Below are 22,081 nucleotides of genomic sequence, written 5' to 3' on the forward strand. Positions count from 1 at the left end.
TAATTAGGAGCTGAAACAAGTCACAATAGTATTAAATAAAAATAAGTCAATTACGAATTAAGCCTATTTTATAATTACTGTATGCATTACTTACTTGCTGCAAAGTTATAAAGTTTTATAGAACTTTAACTCTATAAAGCTCTATAGAGTTAATATTGTGATAAAGTTGTGTTTTAAAGGCAATTTTCTAATCCTTAGAAAAAGTAGAGATATAGCTAATTAGTAATTAGTTTTAAGTTCGAACGTCTCTTATACGTTCTGCTTTGTGTCTTTTTTGTGCTATTTTCATGTATCTATTCCTGTTTTCTACCTTTTTACGCTTTTCATAACGTTTTAAACTCAATGTTGTATATCATACATTTTGTTTTATTTTGTAAATATATATGCTTATTACAGGACGGAGCTGCAGACAGACTGGTCGTATCTGAACATTTATATTGTTTAGCATTTTCTGATAAATGTTTGACATCAAATAATTCTTATTTATATTAATATATATCATAATAACAAATTATGCTTCATTAAAGAAAATGTGAACGACATTGAAAATATGCATGTTATTACTGGTTAATCATATAATAAAATAATCCATCGCAATCCATAATCTACAAAAAATAAGTAATTTAGATCGGAAATATCGCGAAACATAAAACTCAGTTATGCTGCTTTGAGAAGGATGATTAATTTCTAGGAAATTATAAAAAAAATATAACTGTATAAAAATTTACAGAACGATTTTAGTTTTAGAGCGCGTTATTAGATTTTACACTAATTAAGCATGCGATTTAATACTGCTCATGTTAAGCCAAAATTCGGAAGTAATTATATATTTGTTGATCTCGAAATATTACTAGAACACTTTAAAATCAATAGGACGCTCAAGACTGATCATTAATGAAAGTGATTAAATGTCCACTCTGCTCTCGTTTATTAATAAAAGAAGTTTTGAGGTAGAACTTCAACTACCTAATAGGGCAAGAAAGAGAGGGGAAGTCTCTGAAGACGTCGTTCATTAGATATACAAACATGCTATATTTATCCTATAAATCATAAAGCAGTGAAGTCTGGTATAGAATAGATCATCGCTTCAGACAACACGAGACAATAACAACGCAGGAGATATAGATTTTTTCTTCGCTGCATTGACATTTCTCTGCACTTAAATATCACAATTTGACATTTTTTGAAAATGTATGTTTAGAACTGTTATTGCGACATTTACAGCTTATTGCTTGACTAATTAAGATAGCCTTAAGCACACTGTTTGTCATAAATATAATTGCAGCCCTAAGGTTAACGTGGAATTAATTTTAATAAATTACAATCTTATTTTGGATTATCAGTCCAATAATAGGAATTAATTAAAGAAGTACAAAACTAAAACTGTAAACGTATTTATAACAAATGGAAACATACGTAATCACCTCAAATGTACAATGAATTATTTGAACATTTTGATCACATTAAAGAGATAACTTACTGAATACAATGTAAGATTCTTTATAATAATTTTTGTAACATTGTGAGATTAGCTTCAAACTATCCATTTTACTAAGCATTAATAAAGTTGTCGAAAAATGTAAAAGACAATCAAAGATAATCTAAGTCGAATTCATTTTTAAAACAAAATTAACGTAAATGAGATAGTTAAAATACAATTCTAATTCCTATTTCATTTTGTTTGTCAACATTTGGTAAAATATTGAGAAAAACTGAACGAAGTGCTTCGCCGAGAAAGTACTATTTAAGATGTAGCCAAATTTAGTGTTCATTGAAAAGTATTAGGTTTGTTTGTTTTCGAAATTCACGCAAAGCTACACGAGGGCTAACTGCGCTAGCCGTCCCTAATTTAGCAGTGCAAGACTAGAGGGAAGGCAGCTAGTCATCACCACTCACCGCCAACTCTTGGGCTGCTCTATTATCAACGAATAGTGGGATTGACTGTCACATCATTATGCCCCCACGGCTAAAGGAACGGGTATGTTTGGTGAGACGAAAATTCGAACGCGCGACCCTCTTAACGTGTCTTAATTGTCTGCTATTTCAACTCAACTCAGAGTAAGTTTTGCAACCCCTAAGGCAGCCTGGACAAGAAGGACTTTCGTCTGATTTTCCTCTACGACTTCAAACTTGGACGAAAAGCTACCGAAACTACACGGAACATCAACCAGGCATTCGGCCATGGATCTGTTACTGAACGTACAGTTCAGCGTTGGTTTCAAAGATTTCGACACCGAGATGAGAGCCTTGAAGACAGAAGGTCGTGGAAGGAAGCCATCTTTAGATGGAAACACATTAAAGGAAGCAGTTGAGACAGACTGTCGTACAAAAGTAAGTGAACTTGCAGAAATGTTAGGCACAAGCAAATCAAGCATTGCCAACCACCTAAGTGCGATTCTAAAAACGAAAAGTTGGATAAGTGGGTTCCGCATGAGGTGACTGAAGATCAACAAAATCGGCGTTATGAGACCTGTCAAGGGGACGCTTCAAAAATTGAACGAATCAGGAATCGAAGTTTTGTCTTATCCTTCTTATTCCCCAAACCTTTACCTTACAGATTTTCATTTTTTTCACGCACTTTGACAATTTTTGAACAACAAATGCTTTCAAAACGAAGCAGCTGCAGAAGAAGCTTTCAGGGAGATCATTGACAGTGGAATATCTGACTTTTACAGCAGGGGTATAAACAACATCGTTGTACGTTGGCAAAAGTGTGTTGAAGCAAATGGTGCATGTTTTACAACACTGGTTTATACTTTTCCAAACTTCACAGTTGTAAAACGACATTTATTTCTGGACAACCTAATAATGCAAGATATTTTTTCACTGACCTTAAGCAAACAATGAACTTATAGTCTTGCTGGTGTCGAATGTTTTAGTTAACGAGTTAATCTGTTAATAAGTGTGATATAACATTTAAAACTTAGTACTAATTATTTGTTTCTACTGAGTATTTTCATCATACATTATTTATTTCACACCTCTAACCACAATGTCCTGCGCTCAGTATCATATTTATTATCTTTGGTTTTCTTGTTTAAGCCACTTTTAATGAGAGAGGCATTATGTATAAAATGGTATTACGTATATAAAGGTATTATATATATATACATATATATAGAAGTATTACATATAAAAAAACAAGTAAACAAAAATGACAAATAGTAAGATTAAATAAAGAAACGGGCCCGGCATGGCCTAGCGCGTGCGCTTCGTAATCTGAGGGTCGCGGGTTCGCGCCCGAGTCGCGCCAAACATGCTCGCCCTCCCAGCCGTGGGGGCGTTATAATGTGACGGTCAATCCCGCTATTCGTTGGTAAAAGAGTAGCCCAAGAGTTGGCGGTGGGTGGTGATGACTAGCTGCCTTCCCTCTAGTCTTACACTGCTAAATTAGGAACGGCTAGCACAGATAGCCCTCGAGTAGCTTTGTGCGAAATTCCAAACAAAAAAAAATAAAGAAACAACTTCATAACATTAAATTTAAAACAACTTTTCTATAGCTCTTAAGAATTTGGCAAACCATTTGAACTTCTTTTGCATAAATATAGAAAGTCTTTAAGAATATAAATTTAAATAATATATTTTTATAACCCGAAATAAGATGCAATTTTAGTTTTACCTTAAATACGCTACTTTTCACAACATCATTAAAGTACGATTATTCTACTTTCTTGTCAAGCCATCCAACTTATATGGATCAGAATGAAAACATTTCTTTATAATTATTATATATATGTCAACGTATTTAGAACTCTAAAATTCGGGGTTTGATTTCCGCCGGTGGACACAACAGATAGCTCGATGTAGTTTTCATTAAGATAAACAAACAACCGATAATTAATGTAACTATTTTAACAAACCGATCTCACTAAGAGTAAGCAATGCCGTAAAACAAAACCTTACAATTTCCAGCAAGCATTGATCTATCAACTGGTAAACGTTTTTAATGAAATTTTCGACTATGACCAGAACAACTTTTACATCAAGTAAAAGTCAAAACAATCTTAATAATAAAACCAACAACAATAAAGTAGGCATATATATTCAACAAAGTTTGCCAACAATGAAAATAAAAACACCATTAACGAAAGAATATATCAGAATATAACTTATGAAATGTATAAAAACTATTTTTTACATGCCTTGTAAGTCATATTTTCAGGGTTTTCTTGCAAGGTTGCGAATAAACAGAAGTAAATTGAAACACTATTTGTATTAGAATTTTATGCACCAAGTACAATGTATAACAGTGCAGTTAAAATAATATTTTCACTGAAAGATGATATTATTTAAATTATTGTTAGTCTTTTATTGTTACGTAATATTACCAATTAATAAAACCCAAAGGCAAACATTAATTGTATTTATGGTATTTTGGTTTGAATTTCGCACAAAGCTACACGACGGTTATCTGAGCTAACCTTCTTTAGTTCAGTAGTATAAGACTTGAGGGAAGGCAGCTAGTCATCGTCACCTACCACCAACTCTTAAGACACTCTTTTAACAACGAATGCTGGGATTGACCGTCACATTATAACGTCTCCACGTCTGAAAGGGAGAGCATATTTGGTGTGACGGAGATTCAAATCTGCGACCCTCAGATTATGAGTCGAGTGCCTTAACCACCTGGCCATGCCGGACACTGCTTTTGCTATTCTATATTTATAAGTTTGCCGCATCATGTATAACATAAAACATATTTCAAATTCAAAGACATCTAAATCCAATATTAAAGAAACTTTATCATTATCATTCGTTTAGAGTTTTAAGATGGTATCTATTGAGAGAAGTTAGGATTTGTTCATAAGCCAAGTAGCTGAAAGTTATGAACATTTTAAATTATATAAACCAGTTTTCGTACATCCTACGCAATTTGTATTGGAAGTGCCAAATAGGGTGTTTTCTTATAGCAAAGCTACATCGGACTATTTGCTGAGGCCATCGAAGGGCCAAAATTAAGAGAACAAATGTAGTTCTTGAATTCTTGACAGAATGAAAACTATTTTACTGGAGTGTCCAATTTTTACTACAAAATGGATCATTTTCCCTGTTCACAGTATAAATCACATTTCAAATTATAGCGCTATAAGCCATTAAGATTATTGCTAAGTCAGTGAGCCCTATGGCGATCCTAATTTGTAAGATGTTTAATTTGGTATTTCTTTCTCTCTTATTTTCATCACAAATAAGTAGGAAACTATTAGTTTTAAATCACAAAAATATAACTTCAAATTTTTACCTTGTTAATTAAACACGAATATCAAGTAGTGAGAGAAAGATTATTATAACAAACCTATAAACAGAACATATACTTTTAATAAGAACCTCCTATTTGCAAAACAATAGTATAGTTATATATATATATATATATATAAACTGTGTTTTGAATTAAAGATGCTGAAAAGTATTATGGAAACTGAATTGCACAAACGTGAGTAAGATAGTCTTGCGAAGATTAGTAAATTGAGAGTTTCTATTTGGTTTCAGCCATATATTCACAGAACTCTAGAGACCTTTTAACCAAATTTCATTTGCATTCTAGTTTAGTTAAAAGCTATCGCGATAGTTGAACATAACAGGAATAAGGGTGCACATGGAGGGTTGATTGGGCATCTAGAGAATGTAGCAATTAAACAGCTTCTACAATATTCCCTGTTTAGCAGGATTCATCTTCTATGTATAATGGTCTACGCAATTTGAAATAGCTAAACACAACTGTTTCAAACTAAGAAACAACAGTGAAAGAAGGAGACTGCTGTTGTGTTAATCTGAGTAATCTTTCGTTGAAAATTAATATACTTTAGACTTTTTCCTTATGATACTTTGATATATTTGTATATGTACTTACATACATACCTATACCCACTGTAGGTTTAGCGACTTCTGTGGTTCACGCTGGCAAACTAGTAAAACTAAGATCCAGGTTAGTAAGAATAGATTACATTTAACCAAAAGGAGTTTCTGACACATAAAGATCACTGCGGTCTTGGGGCTGCATCTTCTGTTCAATGATATCTTTCTTCATAACCCTCATGTGTAAAATGTGGTTAAAATAAAATGATAAAAGCAGACAGAGGTGCTTAAGGCTACAACTACCCAAGTTCACAACTGCAGTAATTACCCAAACTTAGTTGTGAGACGGTAGTTTTTTATTTGGTTTGTTTGTTAAGCACAAAGCCACAAAATTAAACCCGATTTTTAATGTCGTAAGTCTGCAGATTTGCAGCTTAGCCATTGTGGAGTGCAGTTTCTTGTAATAAAACATAACCATAAAAATTAAATAAAATCAGATTATTATAAACACGTGATTATGGCTGAGAAATAAAATTGACCTCCTGAAGGTCATTAATATAATGTCAACGCACAAAATAACATATTCAAATCTAACATGATTATCTCCTTTGTTAAGGCCACTCCCTTTCTAGTATGGGGATAAACATTTTACTGTCGTCATAATAACTTTTATTCGTAAGATCATAGACTCCACATTATCTCAGAATATGTTTTATTTAATAATGAATTTTTTGAACAATATAATTTGTATAGATGTAAACGAAAGATTAAACTGGAAAATGCGACTCTTAAATTGTTTCCAAGGATCTATTTAAACTAACTACGAAAAATACGTACTCAATGGATTATTTTGTAAGAACCCGTATCCATCATGGTGGGAAAGAAGGATGAACATATTTGATCCCGAAATTCAGACAGACTATGCACGCTGTCCACCATATTTAGAGAAATTAAGGGTGTAACCTACCACTGCCACGAAAATGCAACTCACACTTTTACATCACATTCAACAGATGGTGATGATAGCTGAACCAGGTGTAATTTTCCTCAGTTTTTTTTCCTATCTTCAGTTCAAAACAGTGTGAAACGCGATTACTTAGATTACACTACACAGTTTGCACTGTAAATATCACTGAAGCCTCTAATTTTTGTTCACTTCTCAGATGAACAATTTCCAGAGTGACTTTAATTTTTGGATTATGGCAACTGTTGTAATTTTCAATTACTATTGTACTTTGAATGGTACAGCTGGAATCATGACCGTTCTTCAACAAGTCTGCCAACTGTGTCAAAGTTTTGCATCTATTATACTACAAATGCATGATATATCTAATTATAACTCAGTTGTTACTGTCGTATAAGTTTAACAAATAGCCAGCCAAATAAACGATCTTAATATCCTAATCATGAATCCTAATATCTGTGCCCTCGTGAGGAAATTCTTGATCTAAGTGTTACTTGCTGTTTTTTTTTTCTCTGACTAATAGTGATATTGGTTTAAATTTCGCGCAAAGCTACACGAGGGCTATCTGCTCTAGCTGTCCCAAATTTAGCAGTGTAAGATTAGAGGGAGGGCAGCTAGTAATCACTACCCACCGCCAACTCTTGGGCTACTTTTTACCAACGAATGTTAGAATTGACCAATATATTGATTATAGGCTGTAACTGTGCATCTCTAAAATATAAAAATTATAAGATATAACTGTGCATCTTTAAAATATAAAAATTATAGGATGTAACTGTGCATCTTTAAAATATAAAAATTATAGGATGTTACTGTAATCTTTAACATATACAACATATTGCAATCAGATTTATTTGTTCCTTCTAATATTATTATAGAACATATTGTTATTTTTTACCAGCTGAAACACAATGGTGACGGTGTGGTGTTTTACTTGCTTTCAAAAAACCATTCATGTATAAAACGTCTTGTGAATACTTTAAACAACTTTGTTTGCTCATGCATTTTATCTATAAATTGTTTTAGGTTTCAATTCAGATAAAAATTACTCGTATGTATGTATATATATATATATATAACTTTTAAAGTCCCGTATGAATTTTATATTTACGCAGTTCTTAAGTGAGATTCGTTCTATGGTGAGACAGTGGTAGGTTTACGGACTTACAACCCTTTTGAATTCAGAAAGTACATTACTTTACAAAATACAGCATATTCTGTATTTATTAACCCTTGAAATACGGCGGTTGACAGTATATAATATTAGCGTAGACGGCTGCAGTTGATATCGTATGATGCAGGCAGTTTAAATGCAACACTTTCAAAAGCCCACTTTGAATGGTAGGCAGATTTACACAAGACGTACACGAAAGCTTAACACTATTCCACGGTTTTTAATACGTGAAATTAACTATAGAAGTATAAATTAACATAAATTTCCAGAATACAAAGTACTTTATTTCCAAATTCAAGATTTCTAGACGATATGCAACTTATGTAAAACAACAGCACTAAAACTTAACCTTTTATATATTCGTTGCGAGTTTCCATATCTATTAACAATTACTTTTATGTAGGAATATTGACAGCAAATACCAATATAAATTTAGTTATAGCTAATAATTTTTTTATAAATCTGAAAACTGAGATTATCGGATGTTTATTGTATTTCTTCAACCAACCACGTGTGGCATTTAGTTGTGTTATTGTTCACATCAAAGAATATGCACTAAGAATACACTAGGCACTTGTACTAAAATGTTATTAGTGGAATGTGAAGAGAATGTCCAGTGCAAATTAGAAATGTAGTAAATCCGCTCAATTATACATGAACTGGAACCTTCTGGTAAAAAGAAAAGTGTATATTTCGCTTATGTGTTCATAACATGTGCTAGAAAATAATTCGGGATCGTCGCATATAAAATTGGGTCAGTTGCCTTGATCCAAAATAATTGAGTAGAGATAATATTTTATTTGTAACTGATGTTTACGCGACGTTATACAAGAGATAAACGTCTCTGTTTGTTTGTTTTTTGAATTTCGCGCAAAGCTACTCGAGGGCTATCTGTGCTAGCCGTCCCTAATTTAGCAGTGTAAGACTAGAGGGAAGGCAGTTAGTCATCACCACCCACCGCCAACTCTTAGGCTACTCTTTTACCAACAAATAGTGGGATTGACCGTCACATTATAACGCCCCCACGGCTCAAAGGACAAGCATGTTTAACGCGACGGGGATGCAAACGCCTGCGATGCCCTCAGATTACAGTGAGTCGCACGCCTTCGACCTTCTTCGGTCATCGTCACATGTGGCTTGTGAACCTGAATGCCGGGCCCGCGTTTGTGATAACACGAGCTACATACAGTATTAAAGGAAAAAGGTCTGTTTCATCGGTAATGTATCAGTGAAAAATCCCATAAGTACCGGACGACCTCGAGTAAAAGGTATTTTAAAACTCTATCTCATGAAAGTGGGCACTTTTATCTAAATACTGTTGTTGTTTTTTTAAGTTAGAGTGCATGGTTAGGTCTAAAAACCGAATTTCAATATCTCTAGTGGATACAGCATAAATAGCTTATTTTTTTTCGAAACTACAAGTAAACAGCTTAATTTTGACAAGTGAATTAAAAACTACAATGTAATGATTCAAAAGAACTTTCTTGTTGCAAGACGACGTTACTCGTTCAAGATCAAGAAAGAACCTTTGTATAAAGAATGACTAACGGTACATAAAACTTTCTAAATATTAATTTTTTAGAATTACGAATTGTAAAAAGTTCCGAAAAACTAATAATATTGCAACGAAACAATAGTGATTCAAACTTATGAAGTTAATCCTGAACAAAATACACAAGACACAAAGATCAAAGGATAATAAGATTTTTATACGTTTTTTTTTATCAACATTTGAAGAGTAAAAATACACATAGACGTTCAATATACAAAAACTAGTTTATCACAAATATCACAGGTAAACAATACCAAGAAAGGAGGAAATATTAATTTACAAATAACAAACACACACAGAAACAATATTTGGTTACAAGATATTATATAAGTTAAATAACTAATGTGAACAAACTTAATAAAATGAATTTCAAGCATCTGATCGGCCCTTATCTATTGCTTATGGCTTCTTTGCATCCATTATTTATGCTGCTTATAACATTTCGAACAATACCAGGAAGATAAAAGCTCTGAACACCTGATCAACTGTGGAAAATCTTGTATATGATAACCTCAGATTTAAAGTATTTTTCCTAAGGTAAATTATGTAATTAAGTTAATAATTTATTTATGTAACATGATCTTACTCTTGTCTATTTTCAGTAATATTCATTTGTTTCATATAGAATTAAATATAATATTGTTTAAACGAAATTATTTGAAGGTCTCGGTTCAGTTGTTGAAATTGAGAATATTAAAAGAAAACACGAAATAAAAAAGAAAGTTTCATAGGTTTGTTGATTGAACAAAGAGGACTTCCAGAAACTACAATATCACACTATGCTCAATCATGGTTTAAGAAATCTTAGTAAATAAGAAACCGTTGTCTACATTTTGTTGCGACTCCAGAAGCATACGTTACTCAGAAGTTACTGGTGGTATAGAAATAGTTCCACAAAGTCTCTCTTTTCAAGAAAGAGAATTTTCGAACACGAAACCTGCCAAAATATTTACTATATATCCATAAAACCAGCACTAATCTAACCCAAGAAGAAGTGCAATAATCATTGTACCAACTGATGAAAGTAATTATACCTTTCCTTTAGGCAAAAAAGCTTATTGTAGGAAATAACACTTCATTCAGCATGAATGGTCTAAAGAACTGGAGAGAGGTTCGACCACAGAAAGAGAACTAAAACAAACAGCGGGTGTAAAAACTGTAAGCTAAAGAAAAACAAGATCTCTTCAGAGGATGTTGAAACATTTAAAGTAGCAGGAATGCAACATTCTCAATTAGAGGAATTCTCTAATATCAACAAACCAAACATGCTTCTCCAAGCTATTGTTAGAGCCATTCATTCACCATGTCATGGTATTGTCACTTTCCTCGTCCTTATTCTATTATCACTAAGAAAAGACTTAGATTGCAGAGGCATCAACACAGACAATTGGTATTCGAACGAAAAGGCTTATAGATTTTATCTAACGATCAGTATTTTTGAACAAACAGAAAGTTTAGCAATTGGTATCCCTTTATTCTCTCCACTGAATAATTTTTACAAGGAAAATTTTGAGCTCTTGTCCATGAAAAAACCACAAGAGGCCAAAAATATGGAAATGCAAAACGGACAATCCTTTTGTGGTTTGGGTACATGGTAAATAACTTATTAATGACTTCTTGAATAACCTGAACTCGGTACCTAATGCCTGTTCAACAGAGCTAAGAAGTTTTACAATAGTGAATACCTGTCTGAAGGCTAAATTTACTCCCAAACTATCAGTATACAAACATAAACAAACAAGAATATAGAAGTAGAACTTTTAACTAAAATCATCATTTGTTTCTTAAAACAGTTACAACGTCCAGAAAACATACGAAAAATTTGAAGCTCATGTTAACTTCGAAACGGGGCCGAAATTAAGAACCTTGTAAAATATGTTAAGCAATCTTCAGAACGCCTAATATCTAAAGGAGTTACATATGAAGTTAAGTGTTCCTGTGGATTATCTTAAATAGAAAATCAGGAAGACACTCAGAACAAATATTCAAAGATGTACAATGCAGTAAAGTCAATGAAACCTAGTTTTTTTTTTCGCTATCACTGAGCACGAATGCAACAGGTTACCGCGTAGAATAATGCAACAGCAAAAGAACTGAGTGATAAATAAGACAACAAAAATCTAGAAGCGCAAAAGAAGTTCTACACATCAGAATTAGAATTAATGCTTTCAATAGAGTCCCAGGGACGAAGATCAGCGAACTATGGAATAAACTTACTAAAATTCATCTAATCACAAGAAATGTTCATTGAAACATCCAAACACTTAGAAAACACGGAAAGATGCTTAAACAATAAAGTCAATGGTGTACAAGAACAACCATCAAGGATGATATACAAGGTAAAGACAAAAGTCTACAAAACTACAGGTCTGAAGAAGAAGTGTATCTCAGGGCGGCTGGTATGGGTAATAACACTCACTAATAAAGTAGATAACAACGTTTCGACCTTTCTAGGTCCTCTTCCCACGCCCTCCTGAGATATATTTTTACTTCAAGTGGGTTTTCTGCTATCACAAAGGTCTGAAGAAAATTTAGGAAAATGTTTCGAAACGTCATCTTTACCGGTAAAACGTATTGAAATCCCTACGATACACTTTACACACTCTATCAGTAACTCAGTACAAGCAATTACTGTGAGATGAATTCCTAGCCACTTTAAACCTTAGCCTGAAATTTTATATGAAGAAACCAGAACTCGAAATGTCACAATTTGTTTTGTAACTAAGGGTCTAGAATACAAACAGTTTTAGAAAAATAAAGAGTTCAACCATCATCCAGAAATTACTGTGTTTATGATTACTTACTAATTCACTCTCAGGTGTTTTAACATTCTCTCTTTGCATAGATAGAACATATTAAAAGATATTTTAGCATAAATATACACTTAGATTTAAATATATATACATCACGATAGCGGCTTAAATAGCTAAAAACAGTAAACAACTTTTCTGTGTGTGTAGGTATTAGAATCGTTTTATAAAGTACTATTTCCAAACTGAGAACGTGTTACAGCTGGAATTCTGTTGCTTCTTATTGTACTTATATCTACATAATAATAAAATAAACTGAATTTCTGGTCAAATTTGGAGAGTTCTTTGACACTTAAATAAATCTCAAAACATAGAACTTTCAAATTAAAACACACTTAAAACATTTTATGGTTTAATTAGTAAAAACTGCAATAAAAGAATATAATTTAGATATAAATGTCTGGTAATAACATTTTATGTAAAGTGTATCCAGAATCAAATCTATTTGTTAGGAGATGAAATACTCTATAGTTCCATGTTATTTTATAGTAAGAAGCTCACTGACACTAATGTAATGCTTTAATTTGATAATACGATAAGATATTATTCGAATATTTTTAATTTATTTATTCTTACCGTTCTGTCTCCAAGATTTTTTACAATACAGTGAAGATAAACAGTTTGTCCAAGTTGAGCTATCACGATTTTTGGTGTTCCCTTTTCATAAAAGTGAGGGCGTTGAGTTTCATTTACAGTTGTTTGTCGTTCCACAGAAGTGGTCATTCTCTTCCATCTGTCTGTCTGTAACTGCCAGACTAAACTGTCTTCCGTTGTTTGTTCTGTCCGGAAGAAAATAAGATAATCTGAGTTAATTTGAAGATTTATAGTAAACCACTGCACAATGATGAAAATAGGTGCTTTGTTCAAAGCAAAACAATATAAAACATACCTAATGTCTTTATATATTCTACTATCTAAATTTGACAATTAACTTACACGAAACGTATGATATTAAGCATTAATTCAAAAACATAATATTTTACACTTCGAAATAAAACAGAGGCTTTTGCACTGAGTTTGAAATACTAACCACGTACGGATGTATTTGTTTGGTCATCGTATTTAAGGAAGAAATAAAATGGATCATGATTGGTTAAGATAATTATTAACTACTTCAAATAAGACATTCTAACAAATAATGAATATTTAGCATATTGATATCTTCTGTTATCAAACATTTATTCAGCTTAATATTAATATTGATAAATATGTTATAAAGAAACATTTCATTTCATGTACTTGTGTTAAAAATTAATAAAGCTAAAATTTATGTGTTTTAAAAATAAAATCATGTAGAATTAGCAATGTTAATTACACCATTAATAAATGTCTTTTCCACTTCCTTATAAAATCTATACAAACACTTGAACAGTGTAAAAATCATTATTAAACTAAGTTAAGAGGTTAAAGTTAATGATACTAGGTTCTCTTTTTGTTTAAGTTTTGGTTTGGTTTGAATTTTGCTACTTTAGGGCTATCTGCGCTAGGCGTCCCTAATTTAACAGTGAAAAGTTAGAGAGGTGGCTGCTAGTCATCACCACCCACCGCCAACTCTTGGGATATTATTTTACCAACGAATAGCGGGATTGACCATCACATTATCATGCTCCCACGGCTGAAAAGACGAGCATGTTTGGTGTTAACGGAATTCGAACCCGCGTCCCTCGGATTACGCGTCGATTACCTTAACCAGCTGGCTATGCCGGACCTTGTGGGTAGGTCAACTCATGTTTGAGATAAAAAGAAACTGAGTTTACACCAACTTTATGGCTGATAAACGATGAAAGTGTGAGCTTTTGATGCTGAAAATAATGTAACATGGATAAATTATGTTTGTTTGTTTCTTTGCTTTTGGATTCTGCGCAAAGCTACATGAGGGCTATTTGCGCTAGCAGTCCCTGATTTAGCAGCGTAAGATTGAAGAAGAGTCAGCTATTCATCATCACCTACCGCCAACTATTGAGCTACTCTTTAACCAACAAATAATGGGATTGACCATCACATTATATAACCCTAGATGAAAGACTTAACCTATTTGGTGTGATCCCGCAACCCACAAGTAGAGAGTAGAGCGCCTCTAATCACCGGGTCGATAAATTACGTCGTTTAAAAAATACATAAATCTAAGGAATTCACTGATTTTTTGAACAATGTCTAAATAACAGTTATTTACAAATTCAGCACCTCTCGTTAAAAAGCTGGGAGCCAGTGTGTTATTAACTGACTGTAAAAATATTTTTGGAATTTCTTATGCCTTTTATTCAAAAGAAATGAAGAAATATATGATTCCTGAAAAAACTAATCCTGCTGTCTTTAGGTCACTCACCTTTATACTGATATTAAACAATATATTGTGTGTTATTGTCTTGGACATTCAGATGGCTTTTGTCTATGACATGATGCCTCAGTTAACTTAATACATTAGGATTAGTACATATTGCAGTTATCTTTCTGGATGGTAGTTTTCATCCAAACTGATACACATACCTTTGTTTCACATCATTAAAATAAAAAATACCTTTGTAATAGAAGTTTTAAATTCTGATACTTATGGTCTAAGTAAACGAATATTTTGCATGAGGAACGGCTAATAAATCTAAGTCTTAAGTGTCATAATATTACTTAAGAAATGTCAAAATGTATTTCTCGCTTCGTCCGGCATGACCAGATGAGATAAGACATTCAACTCTTATTCTGAGGGTCACAGGTTCGAATCCCCGTCGCACTAAACATGCTCGCCTTTTCAGACGTGGGGGGTTATAATGTTACGGTCAATCCCATTATTCGTTGGTAAAAGAGGAGCAGAAGAGTTGGCGGTGGATGGTGATGACTAGTTGCTTTTCCTTTAGTCTATCACTGTTAAATTAGGGACGGCTAGCGCAGATAGCCCTCGAGTAGCTCTGCGCGAAATTCAAAAACAAAAACAAATCTCTCGCTTATGTCTTTTTATCGGTTTTCGTTGTCACATGATATGCTGATTGGCCCATTAGAAATATATTTGATATAATGTATCCTCTTCCCTGAAAAATTTTACTTTCTCTGATATAACACATCTACGGCCTCACAAAGTGGAGAGACACGAAGCAAAGAATCTCAGCTACACATACCTGTAAGCTAACCACACTATGCTCGGATTTTTTCGAATGTGGATTAAATATCAATATTTATGTTTATCTTTGCCTTGTTTGTACTGCTTTTTGTGTGAGTCGAACACATCTACAGTCTGGTTCTATAGCTCACATACGAGGAACTATAATAATAGCTTACTTGGCTGATTAAATTTAAGTTTAAATTAACGTTGAAGCTCCTGAAGCTTTCAAACTTGTAGATTAACTTTAAAGTTAGAAAACTGATTTCGTTCATCTCATTAATTTTTGATAAAAATATTTAATATTTGTGATGTTAAATAAACAATCATACATTCTTGGAAATGAAATATGTTTCTTAAGATATACATAAAATACAATTGTGGAAATAGTTATTGCTTTGCCTAATTTTTTCACACAGTTCTTCGGAATCACCGTCTGTTCTGAGGCTCACATGCGTTTCATGGATGGTGGAATACTGTATAGTTATTAGATCAGTAGCTTTATAGTACATCGAGATATTCGTGTCTTGGTGAAAACAAACAACTCGAATAACATCAGCAGAGCTGGCCAGTGCATATTTTTGGACGACTCTTCCCTGTGGTGCAGGGTTAAAAAGGTTATCAACATTCATGAACTCTATGAAGTAGGCATGATATAAAGATGAAACTTCTCTCTGAGTGTTTTGAAAAAACATCTCAGGCTTTATTTTGAAGGGAGAAGATCAAGACATGATGTTGACTAGAGAACAGTTCAGATTTCGACCCCATCGGAAACTACTGTAAGGTTGTGGATAACGAAATGCAGAAATCGAGAATAAAGAAGTTCCAATTCACGTGTCGCATCAAGAACTAAAATCTGTCTACATTCAGTTCCTCATACTCTTTATGTAACATCGATGTCAAGCAGTTATCAGGACCAGATAGGACAAAACTAAATATTCTAACAAGAAACAGAATCTATGGCCATATTTGTCAATTACAATAGTGGTGTCATTTTTTAATGTAAGATTTCTTACTCAGATAATATTTTCATATTTGCTAATTGTTTGTTGATTGTATACTGTACGTAGTACGTTAATTACAGTTTTGTCAATAAAGATATACATTAGCATATGAATGACTGAATTATAAATCACCTTACACCACGCAATGTTTATAACTATTTTACTCTAGCTCTTATTCTCCCACAATACACAATGTCGTAAAAAATGACGGAAATCTAGGACAGCGTGCAAAAGTATTGGATGATACAATAATATTTCTACCACAATATGCACTAATAAGTTACGTACAAAAATTCATAGGAACGACACAACTAGTACATTTTGCACATTTTTAAAAGTAAAACTGTGAAGCCACTGCCTCGTGTTTCAACTACTTTTAGCCCACAGAGGAAGCGAAATTAAAAATATTCGAAATGTAAAATCTTGTCTTCTTGGACGAACGTTTAATCATCCTTGACAAATTTTCAAATAAAATCGCGCATGAAATTCCCTTCATCCCCATTTATGAACTCCAATAAGAAATCTCGACCAGCTAAACGTAACTTATTATTTTATATTACCTTTTAGATGTTATTGTCAGTTCTTAAGCAAACGTTTGGATCCAAATGCTTAAATTTATATTATTGTTTTCAATGACATTAGGGATGTCACTACCAATTATAAAGTAAATCTGTTCAGTGTAACCTGAGAGTCAAAAAAATCCTTTAATCCAGATTTTTTGGATCTTTTCACGAAGGTCTCGAAACATTCGTTTATGTTCTGTTAGAATCAAGAATGTACATGGAAAAGTTCAAGCCTCTTCGTGAAAACATTTAGGATTAGATTAGATGTGAGATAAACATAGAAAAAATAGATACATGTAAAAACACAATTCGTAATTACTACGTAAAGAAATAGAGGACACACAAGTCTTAAAAAATTCAAACTATATGTTAAAAAAATTAATTTTTTGTAAGGTCCATTACTATAAAGTTTGACGAAGACTTTAAACTTCCTAAAAGTTGTTGTTGTTTTGAATAAAACATAAAACTACACAATATGCTATCTGTGCTGTGCTCACCACAGGTATCGAAACATGGATTCTAGTGGTGTTAGTCCACATACATACAGCTGTGCCATTGGGAGGCGCTTCCTAAAATCTCCCCTCAAGAACTAATTATGCAGAGTTTGTTGTAAATACACAGGCAAAAGGATTTACTTAAGGCTTATGATATTCGGTGTAACTATAGGAGAGGAATAATTTGAAAATTCCTTTATATTAATCCTTTGTCAAATGAATAGCACAATGTAACTAGATGTTTTATCTATTACAAAACGTTCATTATTGAAATGTGCCAAACAAATTAAATGAACATTTCTTGCACTTTAACAAACATGTATAAGTTCACATGCCTTGTTAACAGTATCACTAAAAATATGCAACTCGATTAATTAGTGTAAAGAGATATCTGCTTCTTGACATCTAATAACTATTATGATGCATACACTTATCTTTTGTTCTTGGGTAACGTCTCGCACGGTTTGACATTTATTTACATATTTCTGCATGCAGCTCTAACACTTAGTAATTCATATTGGCATCTCCTTTGTTATCACGTGTCTCTTAAGCTCTAAATTATTACGGAATTTCCACTTTTACTTTGCGTTTTCTAATACAAAAGCTACAAACGCCATCTCTCATTCGGTCGTGACGTTTCAATCCGTTTTGTGTCAAACTGCCAATCTATGGTCTTCTATAAGAAATTTGTTGTTTGGGAGAAACACGCCGGAACGTCGGGGTTACAACATTCATGTGTCAAGTCAATCATGTGTGACGTCAAAGTCTAACAGTGTTTAGTTCTTTAGTAAAGGCGATGCTACCAGAGTTCTTCAGAGGATAAATGAAGAGTAAAATAACTTTCAGAGTATTTTTCTTTGAACTACTTTTATTATTTTCTTACAAAACTCTCTTCATACGACGTCACTTTTTCTTAGCTTGAAACATATTGGTTTTTGGTAGTTCTATATATAGTTATCTAAAAAAGAAAGTAATGCTATATCTTAAACTTTCTGCTGATTTTTACCTTCAATAAAATTATGTTGTTTTTTGCCTGCTAATGTTGAATATGATGCTTAAGAGGTACTCTTGTGTTGTATATTAGTGAATATAAAAATAAATAAATTAAGTATATGAATATTTCCAATAGCAAGATTTATATAATGTTCTTAATACTTTATTTCTTCTTTACTGGTTTGATTTTTTCGTTTCATAGATAATCATAAAACTGAACAATGACCCGTGGAGAGAGGCCTGACAGAGCATAATGGTCAGGGTGTTCTATTCGTAATCTGTGGTTGTGGATCTAATCTCGTCAGCAGTTGTGGAATTGTTTTGTAATGTTAAATCCCACTATTCCATTTTGGCTTTACAGACATTAAAATGACACAAGTAAAAGACTAATATAAAAGAAAAAACGAAACTGTAAGTTGATAAATGCTGATAATAAAAAAAGGAGTTTAATGGTTTTGAAAAAACAGGTCGAAGTTTCGGCCAGTTGGTGCGTTTGGCAAAACCTTTGGACATAGAATTATTTTTTTTCCTCAGAGTAATTTTGTTTTGCATTACACAAAACATATAAGATCTAATTTTAAATATTAATAAATATAAGTTATTAAATTGTTATATTGTTGTCACTGTTTTCTCAGTGCAAATCTACACTGTCTATGTAGTTTTTTTTTGATATTTGAACTCTGTCTAGCCAGGTAAATTGTACCCAGATTTCTTCGTCGCAATCCTCTAATCCCCAAGGGCCGGTTGTTATACAAAGAGCAACTCTAACTACCTTTACCTCTATATAACTTTAATCTTTTTGGAGAAAATACGACGAAGTTATATGGAAGAACAGGATGATGTATCTATATTTATACATACATATATGTCAGTTTTTAATGACTATATACTAAATATAACCTGGATGTAATCTAAACTCATATTTCGAGTTGTTTTACTGTTATTTTTACCAGGAAATGTACAAACATTATTACGAAAAAAAAATACAAAGTAATCTCTAGCTTTCACTTTCACCAATATTGCGTATTCCTTATGTATTTTAGAAGAATCGAAACACGTATAGCTGTTAGTCTACACTGTGTATATCTTTAAAGTATCCAGAAACGGCCTATCAAATCATAAGCGTTAACAAATAAGTCAATATGTGCTAAATTCAAAACATATTAAAGAACTTCTAGTGTTAAAAATGCTTATCAATAAAAACATTAAAGGATACCAAATAAAAGATTAGCTGTACTTTAAATTTGAAATGGCCCATAAAAATATTACTATGTGTGCTTTTAAGAAACGCTACAAAGTTATATGAAACTTCTTTGTCATAGACATGATAAAAGGCATATTTAAGCTAGTATAGTACAGACTTTGAGTCTAATCAAACAGTCAGCAAGTTTATATAACTATCTATCACGGATATTTCTGATGCAAACTACTCAAACATTATGAAAACATCACACTGCTGACAACTCTTATCCGGGCTACAAACTTTTATATAAGACATTTTCATTGAATTGTAAAACCAATGGATTATGTAATTTAACACGGTGTCCATGTTAAAAACATTTTGATGACGCTTGACTTGAGTGAATAGTTTCTCTACTGTTAGATTTCATGGACAATTTTTATTACTGGTCACCAGATGATTTTACTCTTCGTAAGTGATGAAGAAAGATTAATTAAAATAAGGAACTTAGTGAAGCTTGATTGTTATTGATAGTAAAACTGAAGAATTCATGAGCATGTGGTAATGGAGGATAAATCGCTATGTTAACATGATTTATAGCAGTGATTTAAGTTTGTAATGTACTAGAAAACGTACTTCAAGGATAAAACATTTGCTTTTTGTCCAATCTTTATGAGCACTATAAATTTTGTTGATTAAATCATCACAAGGCACGTGTTGGGTGTTATATTTTACGAGCACGATAAAATCCACATTAGTAGGATATTAACAGGTAAATTGCTCTGTTAATTACGGCTTTGATGATCTCAGCTAAAATTATAGTCCAGAAGGTTCACTAATTTTCTTGGTACGACGTCAAGAATAGCCTTCAGATACAAAATATTTACTATGGATATGCTATTAATCTCAAATTCTATACAAACTTTACCATCTCTGTTACAAGACATTCTACTTTATCTTGTACCTATCATGTTTAAAATACGAAGTCCATTGACTGACACATAACAATGCTTAGATTAAGAAATTAGTTAGAGTTTTCGTTGCAGCATAATTCAGGGAATACAAAATAAAATTATAAAGTAAATATGCAACATACTATCAGCTGAAGAAATTACCAATCTTTAGAAATAACGATGAAATAATAAGATACATCTTAACTTTTTTTTTAATAAACCAGACATAATAAACAAAGAACTGAACTTGTGTAATTATAAAAAGCAACTACCTTTATCAGTTAAAAAGTCAGAAATGACGTATATAGCTTAGATATTAAAGAATGTATACACGTTTCTCAATACATAAATTACCTTTTTACATGAAAGTATTGAGGTAAACGGATTAGCAATGAAAAGCGCGGGAATTTTATTTCTGAAAGTTTTTCAGTAAAAAAGAAAACCAAATCAATTACTAGATGATCTACAAACAAAATCAAGACTTCATTAATGGAGGCAGCCACTCGCTTGAAGAATCAAGTATCACTTGTTCAGATCACAGATCAAATGAAGGTTGCCAAATAGTTAAGTATATAATAGAAACCTGAAAAGATGTAAGCCTAATCGAATATATGAACTCGTCTTCCACCAATTTTATCGTATTATAACCGCTTAATAAAATTTAATTTATGTCTAAAGTGTTGGCTAGTTTTAAATAATTTCTTCTCTTCGCACTTTAAAAGCAAAGGACTATATTTTTGTTACATTGTAATAGACAGAATACCAGTTTCTTCCTTAAAACTTCCTTTCAACAATTTTTTCAACCTATTATAGGAGTGTGTATTTGTGTTTTTCTTATAGCAAAGCCACATCGGGCTATCTGGTGAGTCCATCGAGGGAAATCGAACCCATGAGTTTATCCGTAGACTTACTGCTGTACTAGCGGGGTGACCCTATTACAGGAGAAACTGTATATTAAGAAAATAATTTAACAAATAATTTCTTAAAATTTTATATCAGTATTAGATAATAGTTTAAAATGGTCTTGTTACATCATTAAATCGTTTTTATTACAAACTTATGCAACGAAAGTTTTAATAATAGTATGTTTAATGTTTCAGCTGTGTTCCTTAACACTTAACAATTTGAAGCAAAGATGTTTTTCTTGTTTTAGCTTCAAGCAAACACAATTTTTCTGTGTTTCATAGTTTTTTTCGTGTCAAGTTTTCTCTCGTAATCTGTAAGTGAGGTATACTTTATTATTTCCTTATTGATATTTTCATTAAAAGTATTGGTTAGAATATTTAATATATTTAGTTTTATCATTGTCAATTTTATCTTTTTGTTATTATACTTTTACTATAGAGATTGTTAGCTTTATATGTGTATTTAGGACTAATCGGAATCTCCGAATGTGGTCAAACTTCGTGAATATTTATTGGTCTACGAGCGAAGCCATATGGTACTCTACTGATGAATCAACTTATTCTAATATTTGTAAATAAGAACGTAAGAAAAGTATATTTAATTAGAT

The 22,081-nt window shown here is 32.4% G+C and overlaps 1 protein-coding gene across 1 annotated transcript in view; it reads right to left on the reverse strand.

Annotated features, from left to right (window-relative positions):
• The window catches only part of LOC143249746 (limbic system-associated membrane protein-like), a 102,122-nt gene that overhangs the window by 43,723 nt on the left and 36,318 nt on the right, over positions 1-22,081 (reverse strand). The window contains exon 2 of the mRNA XM_076500092.1: positions 12,870-13,072. Coding sequence (XP_076356207.1) covers positions 12,870-13,072 — 203 coding nt within the window. The remainder of the gene's footprint in view (positions 1-12,869; positions 13,073-22,081) is intronic.

Source organism: Tachypleus tridentatus, chromosome 4 (assembly GCF_004210375.1).
Source record: "Tachypleus tridentatus isolate NWPU-2018 chromosome 4, ASM421037v1, whole genome shotgun sequence".
In the NCBI taxonomy this organism is placed as follows: Eukaryota; Metazoa; Arthropoda; class Merostomata; order Xiphosura; family Limulidae; genus Tachypleus; species Tachypleus tridentatus.